This window comes from Manihot esculenta, chromosome 15, assembly GCF_001659605.2.
Source record: "Manihot esculenta cultivar AM560-2 chromosome 15, M.esculenta_v8, whole genome shotgun sequence".
Lineage (NCBI taxonomy): Eukaryota > Viridiplantae > Streptophyta > Magnoliopsida > Malpighiales > Euphorbiaceae > Manihot > Manihot esculenta.
This window is the reverse complement of record NC_035175.2, coordinates 9533422-9552640: the sequence shown is the minus strand read 5'-3', so window position 1 is coordinate 9552640 and position 19219 is coordinate 9533422. Positions and strand designations below refer to the sequence as shown.

The 19219-nt window shown below is 35.4% G+C and overlaps 3 protein-coding genes and 1 pseudogene across 17 annotated transcripts; 1 reads left to right on the top strand and 3 right to left on the bottom strand.

The window, feature by feature from the left end:
* Positions 1-302: 302 nt before the first annotated feature.
* Positions 303-6892, bottom strand: LOC110601141 (DNA replication licensing factor MCM3). 11 transcript variants are annotated; one of them, XM_043950804.1, is made up of 17 exons: positions 6621-6884; positions 6421-6518; positions 5388-5596; positions 4595-4725; positions 4278-4516; positions 3941-4177; positions 3578-3732; positions 3298-3506; positions 3018-3183; positions 2740-2942; positions 2478-2537; positions 2309-2396; positions 1957-2162; positions 1489-1585; positions 1257-1389; positions 992-1084; positions 303-663 (listed from the first exon to the last, which is right to left on the bottom strand). In XM_043950804.1, the coding sequence occupies exons 1-13, from the start codon at positions 6681-6683 to the stop codon at positions 2125-2127; spliced, it is 1896 nt and encodes a 631-aa protein (XP_043806739.1). In that variant the 5' UTR covers positions 6684-6884; the 3' UTR covers positions 303-663; positions 992-1084; positions 1257-1389; positions 1489-1585; positions 1957-2124. The 11 variants fall into 11 exon arrangements, with proteins under 11 accessions (XP_043806739.1, XP_043806738.1, XP_043806740.1 ...); XM_043950803.1 differs by having other exon boundaries at positions 1257-1585; XM_043950805.1 differs by having other exon boundaries at positions 1257-1585; positions 1957-2138; positions 6621-6883.
* Positions 6893-7758: 866 nt separating this feature from the next.
* On the bottom strand, positions 7759-12205 carry LOC110601652 (3-oxoacyl-[acyl-carrier-protein] synthase I, chloroplastic). Of its 2 annotated transcripts, XM_021738868.2 has the most exons (7): positions 11669-12203; positions 10446-10877; positions 8881-9054; positions 8545-8658; positions 8316-8417; positions 8147-8213; positions 7759-8055 (listed from the first exon to the last, which is right to left on the bottom strand). In XM_021738868.2, the coding sequence occupies exons 1-7, from the start codon at positions 12116-12118 to the stop codon at positions 7988-7990; spliced, it is 1407 nt and encodes a 468-aa protein (XP_021594560.1). In that variant the 5' UTR covers positions 12119-12203; the 3' UTR covers positions 7759-7987. The 2 variants fall into 2 exon arrangements, with proteins under 2 accessions (XP_021594560.1, XP_021594559.1); XM_021738867.2 differs by having other exon boundaries at positions 8147-8417; positions 11669-12205.
* A 1504-nt stretch (positions 12206-13709) lies between these two features.
* On the top strand, positions 13710-17466 carry LOC110601655 (high mobility group B protein 14-like). Of its 4 annotated transcripts, none has more exons than XM_043951180.1 (7): positions 13710-13897; positions 14173-14289; positions 15073-15130; positions 15245-15289; positions 16449-16529; positions 16641-16735; positions 17061-17466. In XM_043951180.1, the coding sequence occupies exons 1-6, from the start codon at positions 13818-13820 to the stop codon at positions 16689-16691; spliced, it is 432 nt and encodes a 143-aa protein (XP_043807115.1). In that variant the 5' UTR covers positions 13710-13817; the 3' UTR covers positions 16692-16735; positions 17061-17466. The 4 variants fall into 4 exon arrangements, with proteins under 4 accessions (XP_043807115.1, XP_043807113.1, XP_043807114.1 ...); XM_043951178.1 differs by having other exon boundaries at positions 17050-17466; XM_043951179.1 differs by lacking the exon at positions 17061-17466 and adding an exon at positions 16859-16936.
* On the bottom strand, positions 17230-19061 carry LOC110601653 (annotated as a pseudogene).
* Between the last annotated feature and the right edge of the window lie 158 nt (positions 19062-19219).

The following is a 19219-nucleotide window of genomic DNA, read 5'->3' as shown; positions in this document are numbered from 1 at the left end:
ATAAATTTGATTTTATTACAACATAAATTTAATATGCGAATGTCAACAAGGGAGTTAATGTTTTTGATCAAGACAATTTGAGTTAAAAGCTTATAATATAGTTAGAATCTGAATCTTGATTTTGTAAATTGCGAAAAGAAGAATACATTTTATCATGAAGACTAAATTGGAGGAAAATAATATATATGATATATCATGAACAAAATGGCAATGCTTTAAATTCTGATATTTCTGTTTAACGGGAAATTGGCCGTACAAGTGAGGCTGCCTTGCACAAAAGCCACAATCCAATGCGCAATCACTAGAAAAAGCTTCATTTCTTACTTCTTAGCTTTTCAAATAGTTAAAGTTTTACAAGGTTACTGTCTGTTGTTTGATTTGTCAATCATCATCCATCTGGATATAGGGCAATGACAAACAGTAAAAGAAATTCTACCGGTCTTAAATTAAATACTAGGGATTGAACTAAGTGATTGAAAAGAACACAGTTTTACTTCCCCATGGAATATATATGCTTTCTGTCTAACAAAGCTACAGCAGCCTTTTACTCACAACCTCCAATTCTCCTTCAGCAATCATATACATGAACTCTGCGGTTGCAACCTTCGTGTCATTTTCCCCTCTGGAGTCAGATGACTGCTTCACCAACAGATTCCCATAAACCTGAAATAAATTTCTCAAGTCCATAACCATAATCAATAAAGAAGCAAAATTTCTTGACAAAAAACTAACAGAAAATGAGACGCTGAGGAAAACAAATACATTATACTTATTTCACCATTCAGGCAGAAAGTGCGGTTAACAGCTAAAAGGTATACCAGAATAGCCTTCTAGGGGGCGGGGAGATCAGTTCTGTGGACCTGCAGGATTCTTTCTTTTTTCTTTTGTGCTTTTTGCTTTTATGCGCTAGCTCAAACAAGGGATGTTGATTTGTTGATTTGGATAGTTTTCAGAAATGTCTAAAAGCATAAGCAATCTGAAGTAACAGTACCTGCATGAGATTTGCAGGTGCAGTTTGTACTCATGATATCACCATATGGACTTTTCCATCAAATATCATCACTTTATTCTCATCGTGCAGTTTCTGCAAAATTATAGTGTTCAAAGTAAGCACACAGTACCATCTAAAGGTAGATTCTAACCCTTTAAATGGGGGCGGGGAGAGGAAGGCCACCCAATTTGTCAGATAAGCGAATACTAACAAAGGTTCTGTATCATAAACACTGAAATCAAAGCTTGAAGAGGGTTCAACTTACCTGCAATAGCAACATTATCTCATCTCTTGAGTAATGCATGTCTCCTGTATTGACTACCTTCTCTAGGTCATCAATGGTAATATTATCTAAGTAGCGCATATGCTCACGGAATGTAGAATTAAAGGCTTCAATTCTGCAAGCCAGGAGCCGCAGAAATGATGAAAATAGTATTGAATCAGGGAACTTTAAATTCTAATTGGTACATCAAGAGAGAGAAGGGAAGGGGAAAAACCCGATTCTGCAAGCTGACATCTAACCTTTCTGAAGATAGCTCGGTGGTGGCTTGCTCTGCAGGAGGGTGTTCTACTTCCATGGCATCTGCCGTTGTACTGTCCATAATAAAATTTTAAAAAATGGCAATATAATGTGTTACATCTTAAAAAGTTGAAATACAAGCATTCCCACCAAATTGTTAATGATAAGGCAACCTCACAGAAACCTATTTATCCAAGTGATAGCATGAGATTCAAGGGCATGTTTACACAAATATAGAAGTTGCTCTTAGTTATGGGCTGATCTTTTTTTTTGGGAACATTTGCAACGCTTGTTTAACAAACACTTCAATGTTAACATAGTCTAGCTGATAGAACCATGCAAGTGAAAAAAAGAGTTGTGATGAAGCTGTCATTGCTCTTGGCATGCTAATTAAATAGGGAGAAAACTTCTTTTAAGAAAAAAATTTCCTGCAACATCTACTTACCCTTCTATATCATCAGCATTTTGACCATCTCCATCATTTCTACTAGAACGATGCTCAGCTCTGCGTTTTCTCTCTAATTCTCTCTCCCTTTCTTGTTCACGCTCCTCCATCTCAGCTAACTCCTTATGATATATTGCAAAATTTAGAACTTTCAGTGCAGCTTCAACATCAGACTTGGTAACCTGCCAAGGCAAGAAAATCATGCACTACAAAGCATGGAAGACAAGTTAAACACCAATCCATAGATAATGACCCATGAGCTGGTGGTACTGAAAACTGAGACAAACGAACTCAGCTCTCACATAATCAAATTGATAATATTGCGCAACTAGAGAATGCTAAAACCAAGTACCTTCCTTTTCAACTTCAATTTGGCATGAGCAGTAGAGACGTATTATGGTTTCTAAGGTTCTGGCAGTGATTGGAAGTGTTCCTCCAGTCTAAAAAGAACAAGGATCTATCAGGAGATTAAAAGAATTCAATTTGCAGCAGCCATAACTAATGCCTAAGTGCAAACTGATCTTTGCAGTTGAACTAGCACTTCTAAGCTCAGCATATGCTGTTGCAATGTGTTCAGATGCCTGAGGAAAAAATGTTGGCATCAAACCTGTATTAGCTATGCTACATTCAGGTGGGATGGGAAGACCAAGTATAAGAACCATCAAATTTGCCCCCCAAGAAAGAAGTCTATTTTGATGTGTTGAACTGTAGGAATGGCAGATATATCGTACTGGAAAGGATAAAATATTAAATCACAGAATACAAAGTGAACAGCATAATGACCTCATCACTCAGCTCAGGCTGAATCCTATGTTTTGCATAATGAATATACTTCTTAAGAAATTTGATTGTAAGGGTATCAAACTTTCGACCCCTTTGTGTTTTCCTCCCATGAAGCATTCGGTTGTACTTGACAAAGACAGATGAGTCAGCATCAGCTTCGTCTTCTCTTCCATATCTTGGACCACCATCAAATGTTCCCTCACCTGAAATTTTTTAATTTCTCCTGTTTAGCTTGTATCAGAATGGTGTTTAGTTAATGAACATCAAAGTTCACAGACCTCCATCAATTGCAGAACGGTAACGATGCATACGCAAGACATGCTCTGAAATTTGACGGTCAACATCTGGATCCATTTGATCCAATAGTGTAAACAGCAAATCAAATCGAGAAAGCAAAGAGTCTGGAAGCCCAATATTCTTTGTTGGTGTCAACGAGCAGTCATACTATGCATCCATTCAGTAACCAGCAGAATTTCAAGAAAGTAACCAGAAAACTAATATACAGGGATAAATCACTTGCGGATAAGTGGTAGAATTAATAATATAATTCACACTTACAGTTCCATATATTGGGTTTGCAGCAGCCACCACACTACATCGGGCATTCAGAGATGCATGAATACCAGCTTTGGCAATGGTAACAGTTTGCTGCTCCATTACTTCATGTATAGCAACACGATCCTGATCATTCATCTTGTCAAATTCATCAATGCAAACAACACCTCTGTCAGCAAGAACCATTGCTCCAGCTTCTAGCCTTCTTTCTCCTGATGAAAGTTAAAAAGTAAATACATATGACATTCTTTAAAAAAAAAGCCTAGCTTATTGAGATTTTCACCTGTTTCTTGATCAGAAGTTACAGCAGCTGTCAATCCTACACCGGAAGAACCACGACCAGTGGTTGATATGGCCAAGGGAGCAATATTCATTATTGCTCTTAAAAGTTGAGATTTGGCAACAGATGGATCACCAACCATCATCATGTTAATGTCACTAAAAGAACAAGACATTAATTAGCATGATTAAAAATGGAAACCATGCTAAGCGCTTTAAAACTGCCCCAGATAAAAACAGAAACTTCTCAAGAAATGAAATGCTCGTCTCAAAATGCATGTAACAGAGCAACATTTTGTTCAGCGACAAAGACAATCAGTGATATAAGATTTAACAAGAGAAATGATAAGTAACGAGTATAACTCACCCTCGTAAATGGGTGCCGTTCTTCAAGTTCTTTTCCACTCCACCAAGCATCAATAAAACCACTGCTTTTTTTATCCAAGAATGTCCATATATTGAAGGTGCCAATGAATTACCAAGAAGATCAAATGTATCATCCCTTTCAGCTATCTTTTTGATGTTCTTTAGGTCTTCTGGACTGTAAATTGGTGCATTTGCCTCCTTATTGAGCAAAGAAACATTATTAGCTACAAGAACAGTCCTGTAAATCAAGACATATTCGTTAAACTTCAAATAGTTATAATCCATAAATAAGAAAATGAAGATGGCTTAATTAGTGCATTTGGTTCAGTTGTTACTACCTGAATACTCCATTCACACTACCCTTGCTTCTTCCAGGAAGTGCTTTATATATCCCCACAATAGCCACACGATCTCCAGGCTTGCATGAATCAACCAGGTCATCTTCAACTATGACATCCACTGTTCGTGGAAGCTGACCAGGAGCAGAATTTTCAGGCACTTCTTGCATTGACAAGGTTTGATGATCTTTATACTTGCATAAACCATACTCAGTCACCAGTAAATTCCCGTTGTTATCCTGAACATGACGTTGTTGTGAAAGGCATTCCTTTCATGCAGATTATAAACCATAAAAGTCAAAGAATTTTAGAAATACCCTTGTAGGATACACAGAACCTGTGGGCAAACCCACATTAGATGTAATGTCACGATATTCACGAGTGGTGAAATCCCCAGTTGCAGGACAGAAATGAACGCTTTTGACAACCTTTGGCCTTACAAGAGAACCTGAAAATAAATCACAAGATTGGATCTATGCACATCTAGCACCATTCTCAGACTAAGAATAAATATCTTATAGGCATTAGTTACAGTCATGAAATATTTTCAAGTTCAAATAGGCAGCCCTTATGTAGATTATGCATGTACAGTGAAGTCCACATGACAAGAACATATGTCAGTAGTTTGATACTTTCCAGAGAAAATTCAATACAAGCTAAAGCTAGTAGTGAAGATTCATTTACTTGATTTAGTCACTCACACACAATTTCAATAAGAAGATATCAAAAGGATCTTTGAGCAAAACAAAGCAAAAGGGCATAGCATCTCTTTAAAATCCAGTAAGGCATTCCATGTAGCTATTAACATCATATTCAGAAGTCATTTTCAAGTTACCAGTCTAGTTAAGCAAAACATCCGATAAAATCTTTAGAATGAGATCCTAGTTTCACAAAATTGAGCATTTCGAATATGCAGATTAGATGTCAGGCTTCAATATTTGCATGATAAATCAATAGGAAAATTCTGAATTCCACAACTTTAAGTTGTGAATTTTTGTGAACCAGAATGAAAAACAAAAGAAGAAAAGAAAAATATGGAATTCAATAGCAGAATATATTGAGGCCTGGAAAGCAAAGAAAGTAAACAGGACATTCATAAAAGAAAAGTACATTTCGTGACAATGCCCTCAACGCAGACCATGGAGCCAATAAATTCAGACAGAAGTTCCCTCGGAGTAACACGTCGAGAGACAAAAGGGCCCTCAAAACCCACATGAACTTGCTCTCCTTCCTTCAAGTACTTAGGATCAATGCTACGTGCCACATCTGTGGCTGCATCACAGAATGGTTGCATGTACTCATTCGGGTCCTTGAGAATCCTAAATCAAGCAGAAAAAAAATAAATAAATAAGACCAAAATCAAGAATTGGAATAAAAATTTACAACTATAATTCCACAACTCTTACTTCCAAATTGAAAAGACAAAAATAACGAACTAAATAAAATCCAAAATTAATATTAAGGGAAATGGAGAGAATAGAAAAGATTTTTTTTTTAAAAAAAAAAAAAAAAAAAAAAAGCCTAGCTTCTCTAGTTTGACAGTAAATAGAGAAAAGATGAGTATGGAGGGAAAATCTGATTTCCCAATTTCTCTTATTTGTCTCCAAATTCAAGGGAAATGGAGATGAATGTGACACTATCAATATTACTCCTATGTAACCAATAAGCTTTAGATCATCGAACACAAGCCAATTGTGCCAAAAAAATATTACTCCAATGTCTATAGATAGACATAAAAAATAGTTGAAGGCAAAATAGTTATATTCTCCTTTTCTTAAGGTATAACCTATTCTAATACTCTATCCAAATTCCAAATTACTTTCTCTCTCTCTCTCCCTCCCATATTCAATTTCTCCTCATTTCCACTGTACAATTAAGGATCCAAACAAAGGGCAAGAGTTAATGTGCAAAAAGGCCCAAAACCCTCATAGCATAGAAAACCATAGGCACTTGACGATCGTGGAGCTAAAATTCGCTCAACCTGGCATTTGGGAATTGTTTGGATGAATTAAGACCCATTTTTCTTTCGCTAAATTTTCAGACCATAAATAGCCTCAGCTTTAGAACTTTTTCATTTCTTCTATTCATTAGTGAGTACAGATTGATTGAATTGGTAGATTTTGGAGGGTAAGAAAAAGAAAACCTGGGACCAAAATCCTGAAAAGCATGTAGATCGGAGATATTGATAATAAGGCGGCGACGCTTGTGGTTGATCATAGCCTTTATCTCATCCTTGTAAATCTGATCCATTCATCAACAAACATTTGATTACATATACAAGCACAAGAAATGAACATTTCATAACATAAACAAAGAGAGAGAGAGAGGGTTAGGAAGAGATACATTTTGATCCAGAAATTCCAAGAATGCTCGCTTGTGACTGCTTCTATCGTCCGTAGTGGCCATCTCTCAACCTTGGCCGGTAGCTTCAGCATACACTCCTTAGAGAGAGAGAGAGAGAGAGAGAGAGAGAGAGAGAGAGAGAGAGTGGTAACTAGAGAACAAGGGCAATATGAGCTGTTCTAGCACTCCTGGGGCTAAGGGGAGGGCTCTTGGCGGGTAGGACGGAGAATACCACCCTTGTTTTGGCGGGAAAATGAACGACTCACTGATGGGTTGGGTCCCATTTAAGGGCTGGCTTCCATGGGCTATCGTTATTATTATTTTTATTATGAAAAATTATTATTTAGCACTGTTATCTCTTAATTTTAAAAAATAAAAAACACTTCCTTCTATAATTTTAACATAGTATTAAAAAAATATTATAGATAATTTTATAAAACTGAAACTAATAATATTAATGATTAAAATTAATTAAAATATTAATTAATATATTAATGATATTTTAATGTTTTTTAAAATTAAATTTTCATATTTTATATAGATTGAATAATAATTTTATTTATTTATTATAATTTTTTTAGTATGAATAAGGAGATTAAGAGAATTAGAATTGCTTAGTTCAATTTGGATGCAGGTACTATAGAATTAAGCCCACGATTACGTTATGATTATTATTTTAAATAAAATGAATTTAATAAAAATGTATGTCTAATCAATTAATTTATATATATAAATATTCAATCTAATAATTATCAAATTAATTTCATGTAAATTTGTATTTTACATGGCCTTACTCTGTCTCCAATTGAAAGCAAAAAACGTGATTAGTTTCAAGCAGCAGTTTCCTTTTCCTATTTACCAAAATGAAGAAAAAGAAATAATTTTTTCAAAAAAAAAAAAAAAATTTAACTCAAGATGGTGAAAATATGCATATTTTTATAGTATTGTGATTGACATTTAATTTCTTTTCCTTAACAATGGCTTATGTATATAAGGCAAAATTAGCCTGCATCATCATCTAGTATTAGTGAGAAAAGACGATTTCTATAATTGCTAGTATCCCCTGCAGCTGCATAATTTAAAACCTCAACTAATCTGCACGCCCCACTGCAGCTTAAGCTTAAGTTACAAAGCAAAATGCAAAACGAAAATATTACTTCAAAAAGAAAATGTCCTTGAGCTATGGGCCATACTCAAATTACTGGGGGCAAAAACTACAAATGTTTTGAAGAGTGACTATCAGCCGCCTCAATGTCTAGGTTACAAGCAACTCACAATTAGGCGGAGACTAGTTCCTGCAAAAAATACAGGCAAGGAAAATGGCCAGCCTTGAATTGCAGAAACAGATTCGCTGACAAGCCAGACATTCAGGGCTTAAAAGCAGAAAAGGCCACAACGGAGTTGTGTCCACCAAATCCAAAGGAATTTGAAATGGCTGAAAACACAGTAAAAAATGAACATATTCAGATTATGGGTTAAAGCAACTGAAAATCAGGACACCATGTTCAATAGTATAGCATTCTCACCAACATTCACTTCGTGCTGCTGCTTCTTATTGGCAACAGTGTCAAATTCAACTGAAGGCTCTGGATCCTGCAGGCATGGAAAATAATCTTTCAAGGACAGATACATGCAAGATGATCTTAATTGATTAAAAAAAAGATCAGCTAAAACAGAAAATGATCTAACACATACAAATTGGTTAATGCTAGGATGCAACCATCCTGTGGTTATGGCCTTCACACAGGCAATTGCTTCTAAACCTCCAGCAGCACCAAGGCAATGCCCTATCATAGACTGGAACAGATAAATGCAGAAAACACCAATCACCAATGGCAAGAGATCAGCCCCACAGCCTCTCAGAGTTAAAATCCAGTGTGTATGGAAAGAGAAAAACACAAGATATGTTACCACAAAAGCTTACCTTGGTTGCATTGATTTTGATCTCAGAAGTATTCGTGAATACTTTTTTGATGGCATTTATTTCAGCAAGATCACCAGCAAGGGTAGAAGTTGCATGCGCATTTATGTAGTTAACCTGGAAAATGTTAAGAGGGCTAGTTTAGTTTATTTAGAAATATATCAACGATAAAACTAATATGCTCAAGTTTTTGTGAGTGCATGAAGGAAAAAACTCAATTGAATTTGAAACAAGTTATCAAACCAAGTTGAGTTCTAATAGTAAACTGTATTAACTCAACTTCATCCGAGTAGGACACTAGTCAGAAAACAAGATAAGCTTCATAAAACAAAGAATTACCTCCTCAGGTGACACACCAGCATCTTCAAGACTTCTCTCTATACATGAAGAGACCCCAAGTCCATCAGCTCTTGGATCAGTCATGTGATAAGCATCGCAGTTAACAGCACCCCCCAAGTATTCTGCAATAATAGGTGCACCCCGTTTCATTGCATGTTCCAAGCTCTCCATAACCTGCCCAGATACCAGAGCAAATAACTATTGAGTTCTTACTAATAACATGATGATGCAGTCAAGGAAGATTCAACTTAGAAAATATATTAATTATAGAACTAGGAAATCTTAATTGCTATGACATCTAGAGCGTTCTATTAGGTCTACTATTTTGTTATTGAGTAATTTTCTATCAATGTGGAATTCAAGTTTGGTTCAAACCAAAACGAAATCTTAAAACTGAAAAACTGATTTCAAAAAAAATGCCAACCAAAACCAAATCAAATTAAAAGAGAAACCAAATTGAATCGAATCATTTCAGTTAGGTTCGGCAGTTTCTGCAAATCACCATTCATAAACATTGTCATTCTACTCTTCCTCTACCCAAAACCTAGCAACACCCACAATTACCCAATATCCAGCCAAGAATAAAATTAATTTTCTCAATTCTCAGTGTGACTATAATGGGGCTTACAAATTTACAATATCATTCACAAATTTACAAAATCTTCAAGTAGACTCAGTTTCAAAGTGAACAAACACAATGAAATCATTCACACATAGGTATTTACCTAGCTACTACCCAAGATTCCACATCCTCACAACTCCATAAACTCAAATGTAAAAATAGGCAAAAATTCTTCAATTTTCGATCAACAAACCAATCCCATCAACTGAAATTGTACGAACAGAGATATCCCTGATTCCTATTGAATTGAAGAATCTTTCATTTGCGCTTGTGAATGAGTTTCGATGTTTAGATGTTTCTAGGAATACAAACGCAAAGCATAAAGTTCTCTGTTTTAAGTTTATTACCAATAGCCAAGAAGAAAAGTTCACTTTTTCTCCAAAATCCAGTTCTTTATTCTTTTAGATTACAAGACTTGAGGTTGAGTTTTCTCCAACCAAAGAAGAATGATGCAATCAAGAAAGATTCAACTTAGGGATTATATTCATTATAGAATTAGGGAATTCATATTGCTCTTAATTAGGAATGTTATTGTCATATGGGAATATGATGGAGAGTTATTAGGTTTAGGATTTTTGTAATTTAGGAATTTTGTGCTACTGTGGGATTCCTAATTAGTATTTGATTGGGGTTTTCTTGTTCAAGTATTTTCAATCCTAGAATTGGTAGGACTAATTGATATACTACAAGTATTTATGCCTTTTAGGTATTTTAGAGGAGATCATATAATATTATTGTTAACTATTAATAAGATTTGAGAATTTGTTTCTCTATATGATGTGCTTTCTAACCTATACAATTTTATTTCCTACTCCCTTATCCTTTTTGTTCCCCTGGTTCAACATCACATGTGGTCTGGTTACAGTATTACCACTTGCATAGAACTTGATTCCATGATTGACAACAACTAAGACCAAATTCCAAAAGAGGAATACAAGCTTACCAACACTCCTGCACCTTCACCCATAACAAAGCCATCTCGACCTTTATCCCATGGCCTTGAAGCAGTTTGTGGATCATCGTTCCTCTGAGATAAGGCCCTACATGCTACAAAACCTCCCAATCCAATGGGAATGATGGCAGCTTCAGTTCCGCCAGCAATCATCAAATCAGCCTCACCACGGCGAATGTGATTAGCAGCAGCGTAGAAACAATAATTGGAGGTAGCACAAGCAGTTGAAATTGAATAGTTCGGCCCCATGAAACCAATGTCCATAGCAAGCAAGGCCGAGCCCATGTTTGTAATAGCGTAAGGAATAAAAAATGGGGTAATTTTCCTATATCCTCTTTCAATTAGAGCCTGAACACCATCTGAAAAAACTGTAAGGCCACCCATCCCTGTTCCAACAAGCACACCAGCCCGCTCTTTATCAATCTGCAGTGGAAAAAGAAAGAGATGAGCATAAATCTGGGAAAAAATAGAAGTAAATAAATTTAGCTCAGTACAAAGACATAAGCTAGGACAGTTTTATAACGCCTTCCCAAATTCATACTAATTCACTAATGTTAGAAAAAAATATATCAATTGATAAAACAGAGAATAATGCATTTTCTATGTGGATTTAGCAAAAGCCAAATAGGAATCTCTGAAAATACAGACCAATACCTTGCACCTTTTGTAACATTAAAATAAGAACAAAGGAACTACAAATTTGTGGGCTTTGAGACGGAAACAAACTGTTTTTGATCCAATCCATTAGTAATTCCAGAAATATGCTTGTGAGCAGTGGTGAAATCCATACTGAGATTCAGATGACACACACACACACACACAAATCGAATCCGCCTACCTGAGAAGCCTACATGATTCTCAAGTAAAAGTAACTGTACAATGCATAACAATTCAAATAATTGAAATGAACATCAAAGCTAATGGACACAAACACAGTGAAATATACAAGCGTGACCACTTTGACTCGAATGTTTAGCATTTTCTTAGAGATACACACTTCATAATAAAGCAAGATCAAGTAGCAATGCATAATAATAATTGCTCCCTCTCTCTTCGTCTATATATCAAACACCTATCAAACAACCATCAGATCCCAAATCCAAACCAAACGTCAAATTCCCATCACACACAAACGCTCGAAATAAAAAATCCACAAAGCAAAACAAGAAAAATCGAAAAAAGAAGCCACACAGACAGAACCAAACTCAACAAACCTTAGAGAGTTTATCCCCTCCAAGATCCGCATGTTCCAGCGACTTCTTGCCCGCAACAATGCAATACCTCAAACAATCATCAAGCCTTCTATCATTCTTCCCATCGATATAACCTTCTGAAGTAAATCCCCGGATCTGTCCCCCGAACCTGGTGGGAAACTTGGAGGCATCGAACCTGTCAATGAGTCCGATTCCACTCTCTCCATCAAGCAACTTGTCATAGTAAACATCCACATCATTCCCAAAAACAGAAACCAACCCCATACCCGTAATCACGACTCTTTTCTTGGGGTCTTTCTCGCGCTTGGGAGCCGAAATGGTAGAGTTATTTGTAGATGAAGCAGAGATAAAAGATAGCTTTCTAGTTGGGGTTTTTTTTGCATTATGAGAGTTCTTGTGGAAAGGATTAAGAAGGGGTGGTCGGAGAGATGGGGATTGCAGGGATTGCATGGCGGTGGAAGCTGCGGTGGTGGTGAAGGAAGAAGAGGAGGGAGCAATGAAGATGGCGATAACAACGATGGCTAGCTAAAGGGCTCTTGCAGAGGTGTTAAGTAGCATGGAGGTGTCAAGCTAGCTACTTTGGACTTTAGCTAACTGTGAGCCACGTAGGCATTTCTGTTTGGAAAATTTTTGGCCTCGTTGCGACTCGTTCTATTGTCGTTTTGGTCACGCAACACACACAAGCACACATCTCACACGATCCAATTTTGTATAATTTATTTCAACTGAAGCAGAAATTTAATTAGTGGAGACAAATTAAATACCTAAATTTTTAATATAACTATTTAATTTAAATAAATTAGCATATAATTTGATAATATATAAAACATTTATCTTAAAAGAATGAACTCAAAAAAAAAAAAAATGTCACGTCAAGAGAATAAATTAACAAATATACTTCAATCTCTAGAATATACCTGTCATCTATTTTTTCCCCTGTTTATGGAGACAATAGGCAATAAAGGATCTTCTCCTCTTGGTTCTTTCCTTTTACTCTCACAAACAAATATTTTTAGATCAAATTGGGCGTCAGAATATCCGTACCAGGGAAACAAAAATTGTGAAACAACTTGTCAAGACTTCATTAATTAGCATACCAAATTGCACGAAAAGTTGCATCTCCTTACCGTCCATTTTGTTGCAAATTAATTTGAGCATCCTATTACTCATTTTCTTAGATAAAGTGAAAAGAAAATTACTAAATTTTAAGAATAAAATTACCGAGACTTGTAATTTGTTACAATTTAATCTATAATATTTATCTAATCGAAAAAATTATTTCATTTATATAATATATAGTTAGTTGAAAGTATTTTTTGAAGTGATTAATTGGCTAATCATCTAAATAATTGACTAGCTTTGCTTCCTTGAGAAATACTGTTTGATAAATTGAATGATTAATATTTCATGGTCGAATTCAAAATTTTAAAATTGTAAATTATTGAAAAATCAAGTGGTTTAGATTATTTATTTAAGAAGTATGATAGTCAAATTATCCTTGAATAATTTGATCGAAAAAAATAAATTTTAAATAAATCGATTAAGATAGAGTTTTTATTGTGTTTTTTGTGATAACAACTAGTTAAATTCTTATTTATCATAATATTCATATTTTATATGTGTATTTAAAATAGATTGTCTATCATATTTTAATTAATAAAATTAAATTTTTTACAAAATTTAAACATAAAATTTAAAGTTTTTTAATAAATAACTCGATAGATATATATATTATTAACTATGTAATGTAATAGTACTTGAACTGAACTCACTAGCTCATGTTAATTATTGAAAACGTGTTCATATATTAATTAATTAATGTGTTGATTATTAAAATTAAATAGCTGCAATATAAAAAGACACATGTTAATTAATATATTTTGTAAAGTGAAGGGATTGCTTAATTAATTTTACTAAAATACAAAAACTAAAAGTTAATTTTACCTGACTCTATATTTCTGGCAGATATGCGTTTTTCCAAAACACGCTAGGAACAAAATGAACAAAACGCAGCGTTTTGTCCCAGCCCGCTTGGTTTGTGATTCGGTGGTTGGCGCGGGCTGCGAGGTGGGGGAGAAATGCCACAAAGGAAAAAGGTAAAACGAGGTGCAGAGGAGAAAGAAGAAAGAACCCAGCTGCTGCGCCTATTATGGCGAAGAAAACTCCAAATTCCAGGAAACCTCGCTCTTCTCCAGCTTCCTCGGCCTCGTCTAAAATATGCGACGACGGGTAACAACTAATACTTTTCTTCTTACCCATTTCTACTGTCATTTATCCTATTTTTCTTGCCCTGTTATCTTCTGCATTTGCTTTGTTGGTGCTCATCATTTTCTTTCCGGTGTTCAAGAAATCCAGAAATGATAAGAGAGAATAAGGTGAACTAGAAAGAAAATTTTTCTAATTTTGTGGTTTTGGGTAGGTTGCTTTTGCAAACCCTCATTGATTCTATGAGAAATAGATGTTGTAGGCTTATTTTGTGCTCATCATTGGTTTGCTGTTGGTAGTGATAAAGAGAAGCGACCAAAGTCAGCAATAAAACCGAAGAGGATGCCGAAGAAGAAGAGTGTGAAACTTGATGCTAAAAGGCCCAAGAAGCCCCCGACTGCTTTCTTCTTCTTCTTGTATGTGAGTTTTTCCTTCTTAATCTTGTAATCCATTCACCCCTTACGTTCTTATTATCAGTAGATAATCTAATGAAAACTTGACAATTTAGTTTATATGTTTTCTAGCTGTTGATGGTCTTGAAATATGTTCATTATTAAAATATTACATTGCATTTGTAGGATTTGCTATTAAGCGCTTGATGTTTATGACGACCATGTCCTTATATTATGGTGACAATTGTATACAAATGCTAATTAGAGATAATTCTATGAACATTTTATTCTTCGAGGAACGATATCTGTTTGGGAATTGGGTATTTCTGAAATGATAATATCCTATTGTTACTGAAGTAACTGCTCTCCAATAAGCATGGTATACTTTCCATGGCTCCATGGCTATAGCTTCGCGTTTGTTTTTGTCTTTCATGCTTGTGTTTAGTTTGTTATTTTTGCTCATATCATTTTACTTTGCTTAAGCTTGTGCCGCATTAACATATTAATTTAGGGTATCCCTGCTGCATTCGCAAAAGTTAGACCGACTTCCATGTGACATCTTGGAACTAAGTCGCTGGGCTTTGCCTGAGATCCCTCGTTCATGGTTCTTGTGCTTTTCTAGTCCTGCTTGTCGTTGCTATTCTTTAGCATGTTCTCTGGAAAATCATCAGTATTTCCTTAGTTGAACTTGTTCTTGTAAGTTTTAGGTGACTGCTGAGCACTGACCAGTTCTGTTTGATATAATTTCAACCACAAAAACCTTTCTTTGGCCCCTATTGCTCACTGAATTTTACTTTGAATTTGAAGGGAGGATTTTCGCAAGGATTTTCAAGAGCAGAACCCAGATGTCAAGTCAATGCGTGATGTATGTTTATTTGTTGAAGTAACTCTTAGCTTTGTTTCTCTCTCTATCTTACATGCACAGAGGTTTTTTTCTCATTCACATGTGAGTGAATTTATGTATTATTATTATTTTCAGATTGGGAAGGCATGCGGTGAGAAGTGGAAAACAATGACTTATGAGGTTTGTGTTCACCATACCTTTCCAACATATATGGTTGTTTTTTTCGATGAGTGAAATAACCAAGAGGGTGGAGCCTAAGTATTCCCATTGTATGATGAATTTTCGTCTAGGAAAAGCTATAAAATTAGTTATGATGGTTATTTGTCTGAGATTCTGAATTGTATGAATAACCACAACCCTTTTTTTTTTTAATGTGGAACATCATAGTCTCATATACAAGTCATAGAATACAATTGTAATTCAATTAGACAATCTGTGCAGCTGTCCCTAGTACACTGAAACTGTCTTAGTTACTAGCCTAGTATCATTATAACTCGTGGATTCTTCACTATGAATATAAATGAGCGATGCCCTAAACATAATGAGAAAAATAACTCTTTCACACAAAGAACTCTGAGCTCTGTGTATGATATTGACTTCTGGAGATCATAAATATGTTGAGACATACTGAGATATTGAAGGCCGTAATTGGTGTCTTGGTTGTATCTGTTGAAAAATGAAAGTCACCTCCCTTTGCACCCTTTGCATCTAAGTGACATAGTTGTTGTTTTTTTCCCCAAACTTAGGAGTTTAGTTTTTAGAGTCTAAGATGGCTTAGTAGCATTATATTTTAGTTTTTTTTTTTTTTTTGCCTTTTCTTCCCTATATAGGATTTACCTTATGGCACATTTTTAGTTCTAGTCACAGAATTAAGATGGAAAACTTAGAATTAAGGTTGTAATAGTTCTAGGCAAAACCAACTCTAGCCGCCATCATATCTGCTGCTGTAACTTTTTGATGCCATAATTAACCACTTTTACAGAATTTGGATCCTTAGTTCAGGCAAAGTAGAAACCCTAGTTACTGCCTCAATATTTTCTTTGCAAGGGGGTGGGGGGTTGGGAATGCTGAAATGTAACAGCCCAGGCCTAACTGGCTTAATTAACTTTTTGGCCAAAATCACTTTGCATAAAATGGTTAGTAGTTGGAAGCTAGTGTCTTTAAACCCTTCATTTTTTTTATAATTTCCCACCAATATGCAATCTCACATAAAAACAACAAAAACTGTAAGAACCCTTATGAAACATTAATGAGGTCACCCTTGTGCAACTCAATCTTTACAGCCACGTCCATCTGCCAACCAGAATAACCTTCTAATTGAATGTTTTGCCGGTGATAGGAAAAGGTCAAATATTATGATATCGCCACAGAGAAAAGGGCTGAGTTTGATAAAGCCACAGCAGACTACATTAGGAGAAAGGTACACTTGCTATGCAACTTCTTAATTTTACTGAGAAACTGGTTATCTTTTTTTTATATATATATATACATATGTCACGGTTGTAATGTGGTCAAATTACATTTGTTGCAGGAAAATGGTGAATATGAAGATATTGAGGATGATTCCGAGTTCGACGACTGAGGTTCTAGGATTGTTGTATTGGATAATCATAGTTTCAGTAGGAGGTACACGAGGGGACAAATTGTATATCAGCTTATGAGCCACTTTGCTTTTCTCTTTTATTGAAGTTATCTGTCAGTATCATTCTAATGTGATTTTGTTAATTACTACTTGGCAATTGCATCTAGGTGATTGGAGATCAGATTGAATGCCTAATATGAATTAACATTCAAGTGAATAGAAAAATATGGTATATATTGAGAATTGTTACTGTTTCTGATTGTTTATCTCCTGGAATTAATTGTAAAACCATGCTCTCTTTCTAAATTTATCTTGCTAGTTTCTTTTGCTCTGGATATTTTTAATTGGTTAAAATTAGATGTTTGACAGATACAGGGGGGCGAAAGAAAATAATTGAGCAGCGGAGTCATTTGAGATTGGCTTAGAGGGTGCAAAAGCCTTTTGGGTTTCAATCATTGAATTGTCTTTTTAATCACATGGAAGGATTGCTTCCTGAGAAGCACTTCATGTTCGTAATAAACAAGAAGCACACTTCAGTTCACAGTGTCAAAATTCTCTCTTCAGAAGTGGCATGTCTATCAGCTGGGTTGCCTAATGAATCTGCAATACTTCTAATCTCTGCAATCATTGCAACCACATCATTTAGCTTGTTAACTGCTGAGCCCACTCCCTGTATTTTTTTTTTTTTAATAATGCGAGTAATTTATACCTCAGGAAGCCTTATAGCTATGTAATGATCAATTATTTCATATCTAACTAGCTGTTCTTTGATTGCTTACCACACCAGAAGCCCCTGCTGTGATTGCCATTGGTGCTGTTACCGCACTAAGTCCAGATGAACACATTACAGGAATATCCACCGCTCTCGAAATTGAATAGGCTGCGGCTAAGGTTGGCGTAGCCTAGATTTTCCAGTATAGTGATTGCAAATTTGTTATGTTAAAACAATAAATATCAGTTAGAATTTTCCAAAAAATTATGAAATTATGTTTCTTTTACAATACAACAGAGGATTCACCACATGTTCAAGAAATCATTCGTTCATTCACCTTCTCAATCAGACCAAGAACACCAGATTCTGAAGGATCAGGAACATTTTCCTCTTTCAGTTTGTATAATGTCAGCACCTTCTGGTTCCAAAAGCTCTGCAAGCTTGACCTATTTGTAAAATAATAAACAGATACACGTAAATGGACGCTTAGTTCACATCAGATATATAGTTAAGTGCAGCTTATTACCTGGTCAGGGAGGCTTAGTGACTGATAGTGTAACAGATGGAAGGATCCTCTTGGTCTCCTTTGTTAGATTTAGTGTCTGCATAGATTGCTTCTAAAATTAAGAGAAGATAAAACATGAAAAGTTTTTAAAGACCATGATTTAGGAAATAATAATTGGAGTGAATGTGATCAGAGCAACGAGTTATTTGCAGAAATTAAACAAACATATTACCTGCTCTGGAGAGCAAACCCCTCCCTGCTCATAAAATGAATCATAGTTCCCAATTTCCACCTGTGAAAACCATATGCAACCACAAATTGCAGTCTTATTTTCCATGTAACTTGGGCAGAATTTTAAAAAATGGCTGAAAATGAGATGACAGGAATTAAGTTTGTAATCAGACTATCAGTGCTCCTGCTTCGACTGCAGCCACAAATGCTACTGGATCCACAGAGGAAACACAGACCTGCAAATGGGTAACTTCATACGAGAAAGAGAAAGGTGAAAAACTCTAACAGAAGATTCCTCTTTTTCTTTGGATAGAGATGAATTGTTAAAAAAGGATTCAGATGACAGATTTCATTGCTTATATATAATTAAATAACTACTTAGAATAATAAAATGTGAAGCTGGCCAACCTTGTCTGCAGCAGTAACAACTGAAGCAACTATGTCTGTTAAAATTCTGCAAACCTGAGATAATCTGTGCATTACATATTTTCAACAAGAAATACAATTACAAATTCTAGAAATGGGAATTTGACCAGGGAAAACAAAATCTTGAACCAGTTGCACAAGAGGCGTAGAATTATCCACCAAACACACATACCTTGAGAGCTCTTCTTTCATGGAAGCCCTTCAACACTGACTCTTTGGTAGCTGAGAGAAGAGCTCTGGTAGTTAAAGAAACTCTTCCCTTGAGAAGATAACATAGTTTCGAAGCAAGAAAGTTTCCCAGAAGAGGGTTGTTGTTTGGCTTCAGAAGAGAGTGAGAAGATGATGAAATTGGAGTGGAGATTGAAGAGGAGTTCATGTTTCTTTGTTCGCCTCTCTCATTGTGTCCTGTGAGGCGTACAAAGTCGGAAGGGAAGAGATAAAGAGATATTGGTCACTTTTTCTGCCTGCTGCCTCTGAAAATTGTAAAATGTCAACAAGTTCATTTCATTTCAAAAGCTTTAATCAACTCATACTATTTTTAAGATTTTTAGATAGAAGGTATATTGAATCATCTTATTTTAAATTAAGATTATAACTAATACTCTAAAAAGAGAGAGAATTTTATAATAAAACCAATAGTTGAATTAAGAAAAT

What these genes read in the sequence shown, in the direction of transcription:
- LOC110601141 (XM_043950803.1), bottom strand. Translation starts at nt 6,683, where the DNA reads ATGGCCACTACGGACGATAGAAGCAGTCACAAGCGAGCATTCTTGGAA. An exon ending in GTTCTGTGTATCCTACAAGG is followed by an intron (nt 4,517 to 4,594) that starts GTATTTCTAAAA and finishes CGTCATGTTCAG; the next exon opens with GATAACAACGGGAATTTACT. An exon ending in GTGCTAGTTCAACTGCAAAG is followed by an intron (nt 2,397 to 2,477) that starts ATCAGTTTGCAC and finishes TGTTCTTTTTAG; the next exon opens with ACTGGAGGAACACTTCCAAT.
- LOC110601652 (XM_021738867.2), bottom strand. Translation starts at nt 12,118, where the DNA reads ATGCAATCCCTGCAATCCCCATCTCTCCGACCACCCCTTCTTAATCCT. An exon ending in CTGGTGTGTCACCTGAGGAG is followed by an intron (nt 8,659 to 8,880) that starts GTAATTCTTTGT and finishes AACATTTTCCAG; the next exon opens with GTTAACTACATAAATGCGCA. An exon ending in GCAGCACGAAGTGAATGTTG is followed by an intron (nt 8,056 to 8,146) that starts GTGAGAATGCTA and finishes CTGTGTTTTCAG; the next exon opens with CCATTTCAAATTCCTTTGGA.
- LOC110601655 (XM_043951180.1), top strand. Translation starts at nt 13,818, where the DNA reads ATGGCGAAGAAAACTCCAAATTCCAGGAAACCTCGCTCTTCTCCAGCT. An exon ending in ACTGCTTTCTTCTTCTTCTT is followed by an intron (nt 14,290 to 15,072) that starts GTATGTGAGTTT and finishes TTGAATTTGAAG; the next exon opens with GGAGGATTTTCGCAAGGATT. An exon ending in GGAAAACAATGACTTATGAG is followed by an intron (nt 15,290 to 16,448) that starts GTTTGTGTTCAC and finishes TGCCGGTGATAG; the next exon opens with GAAAAGGTCAAATATTATGA.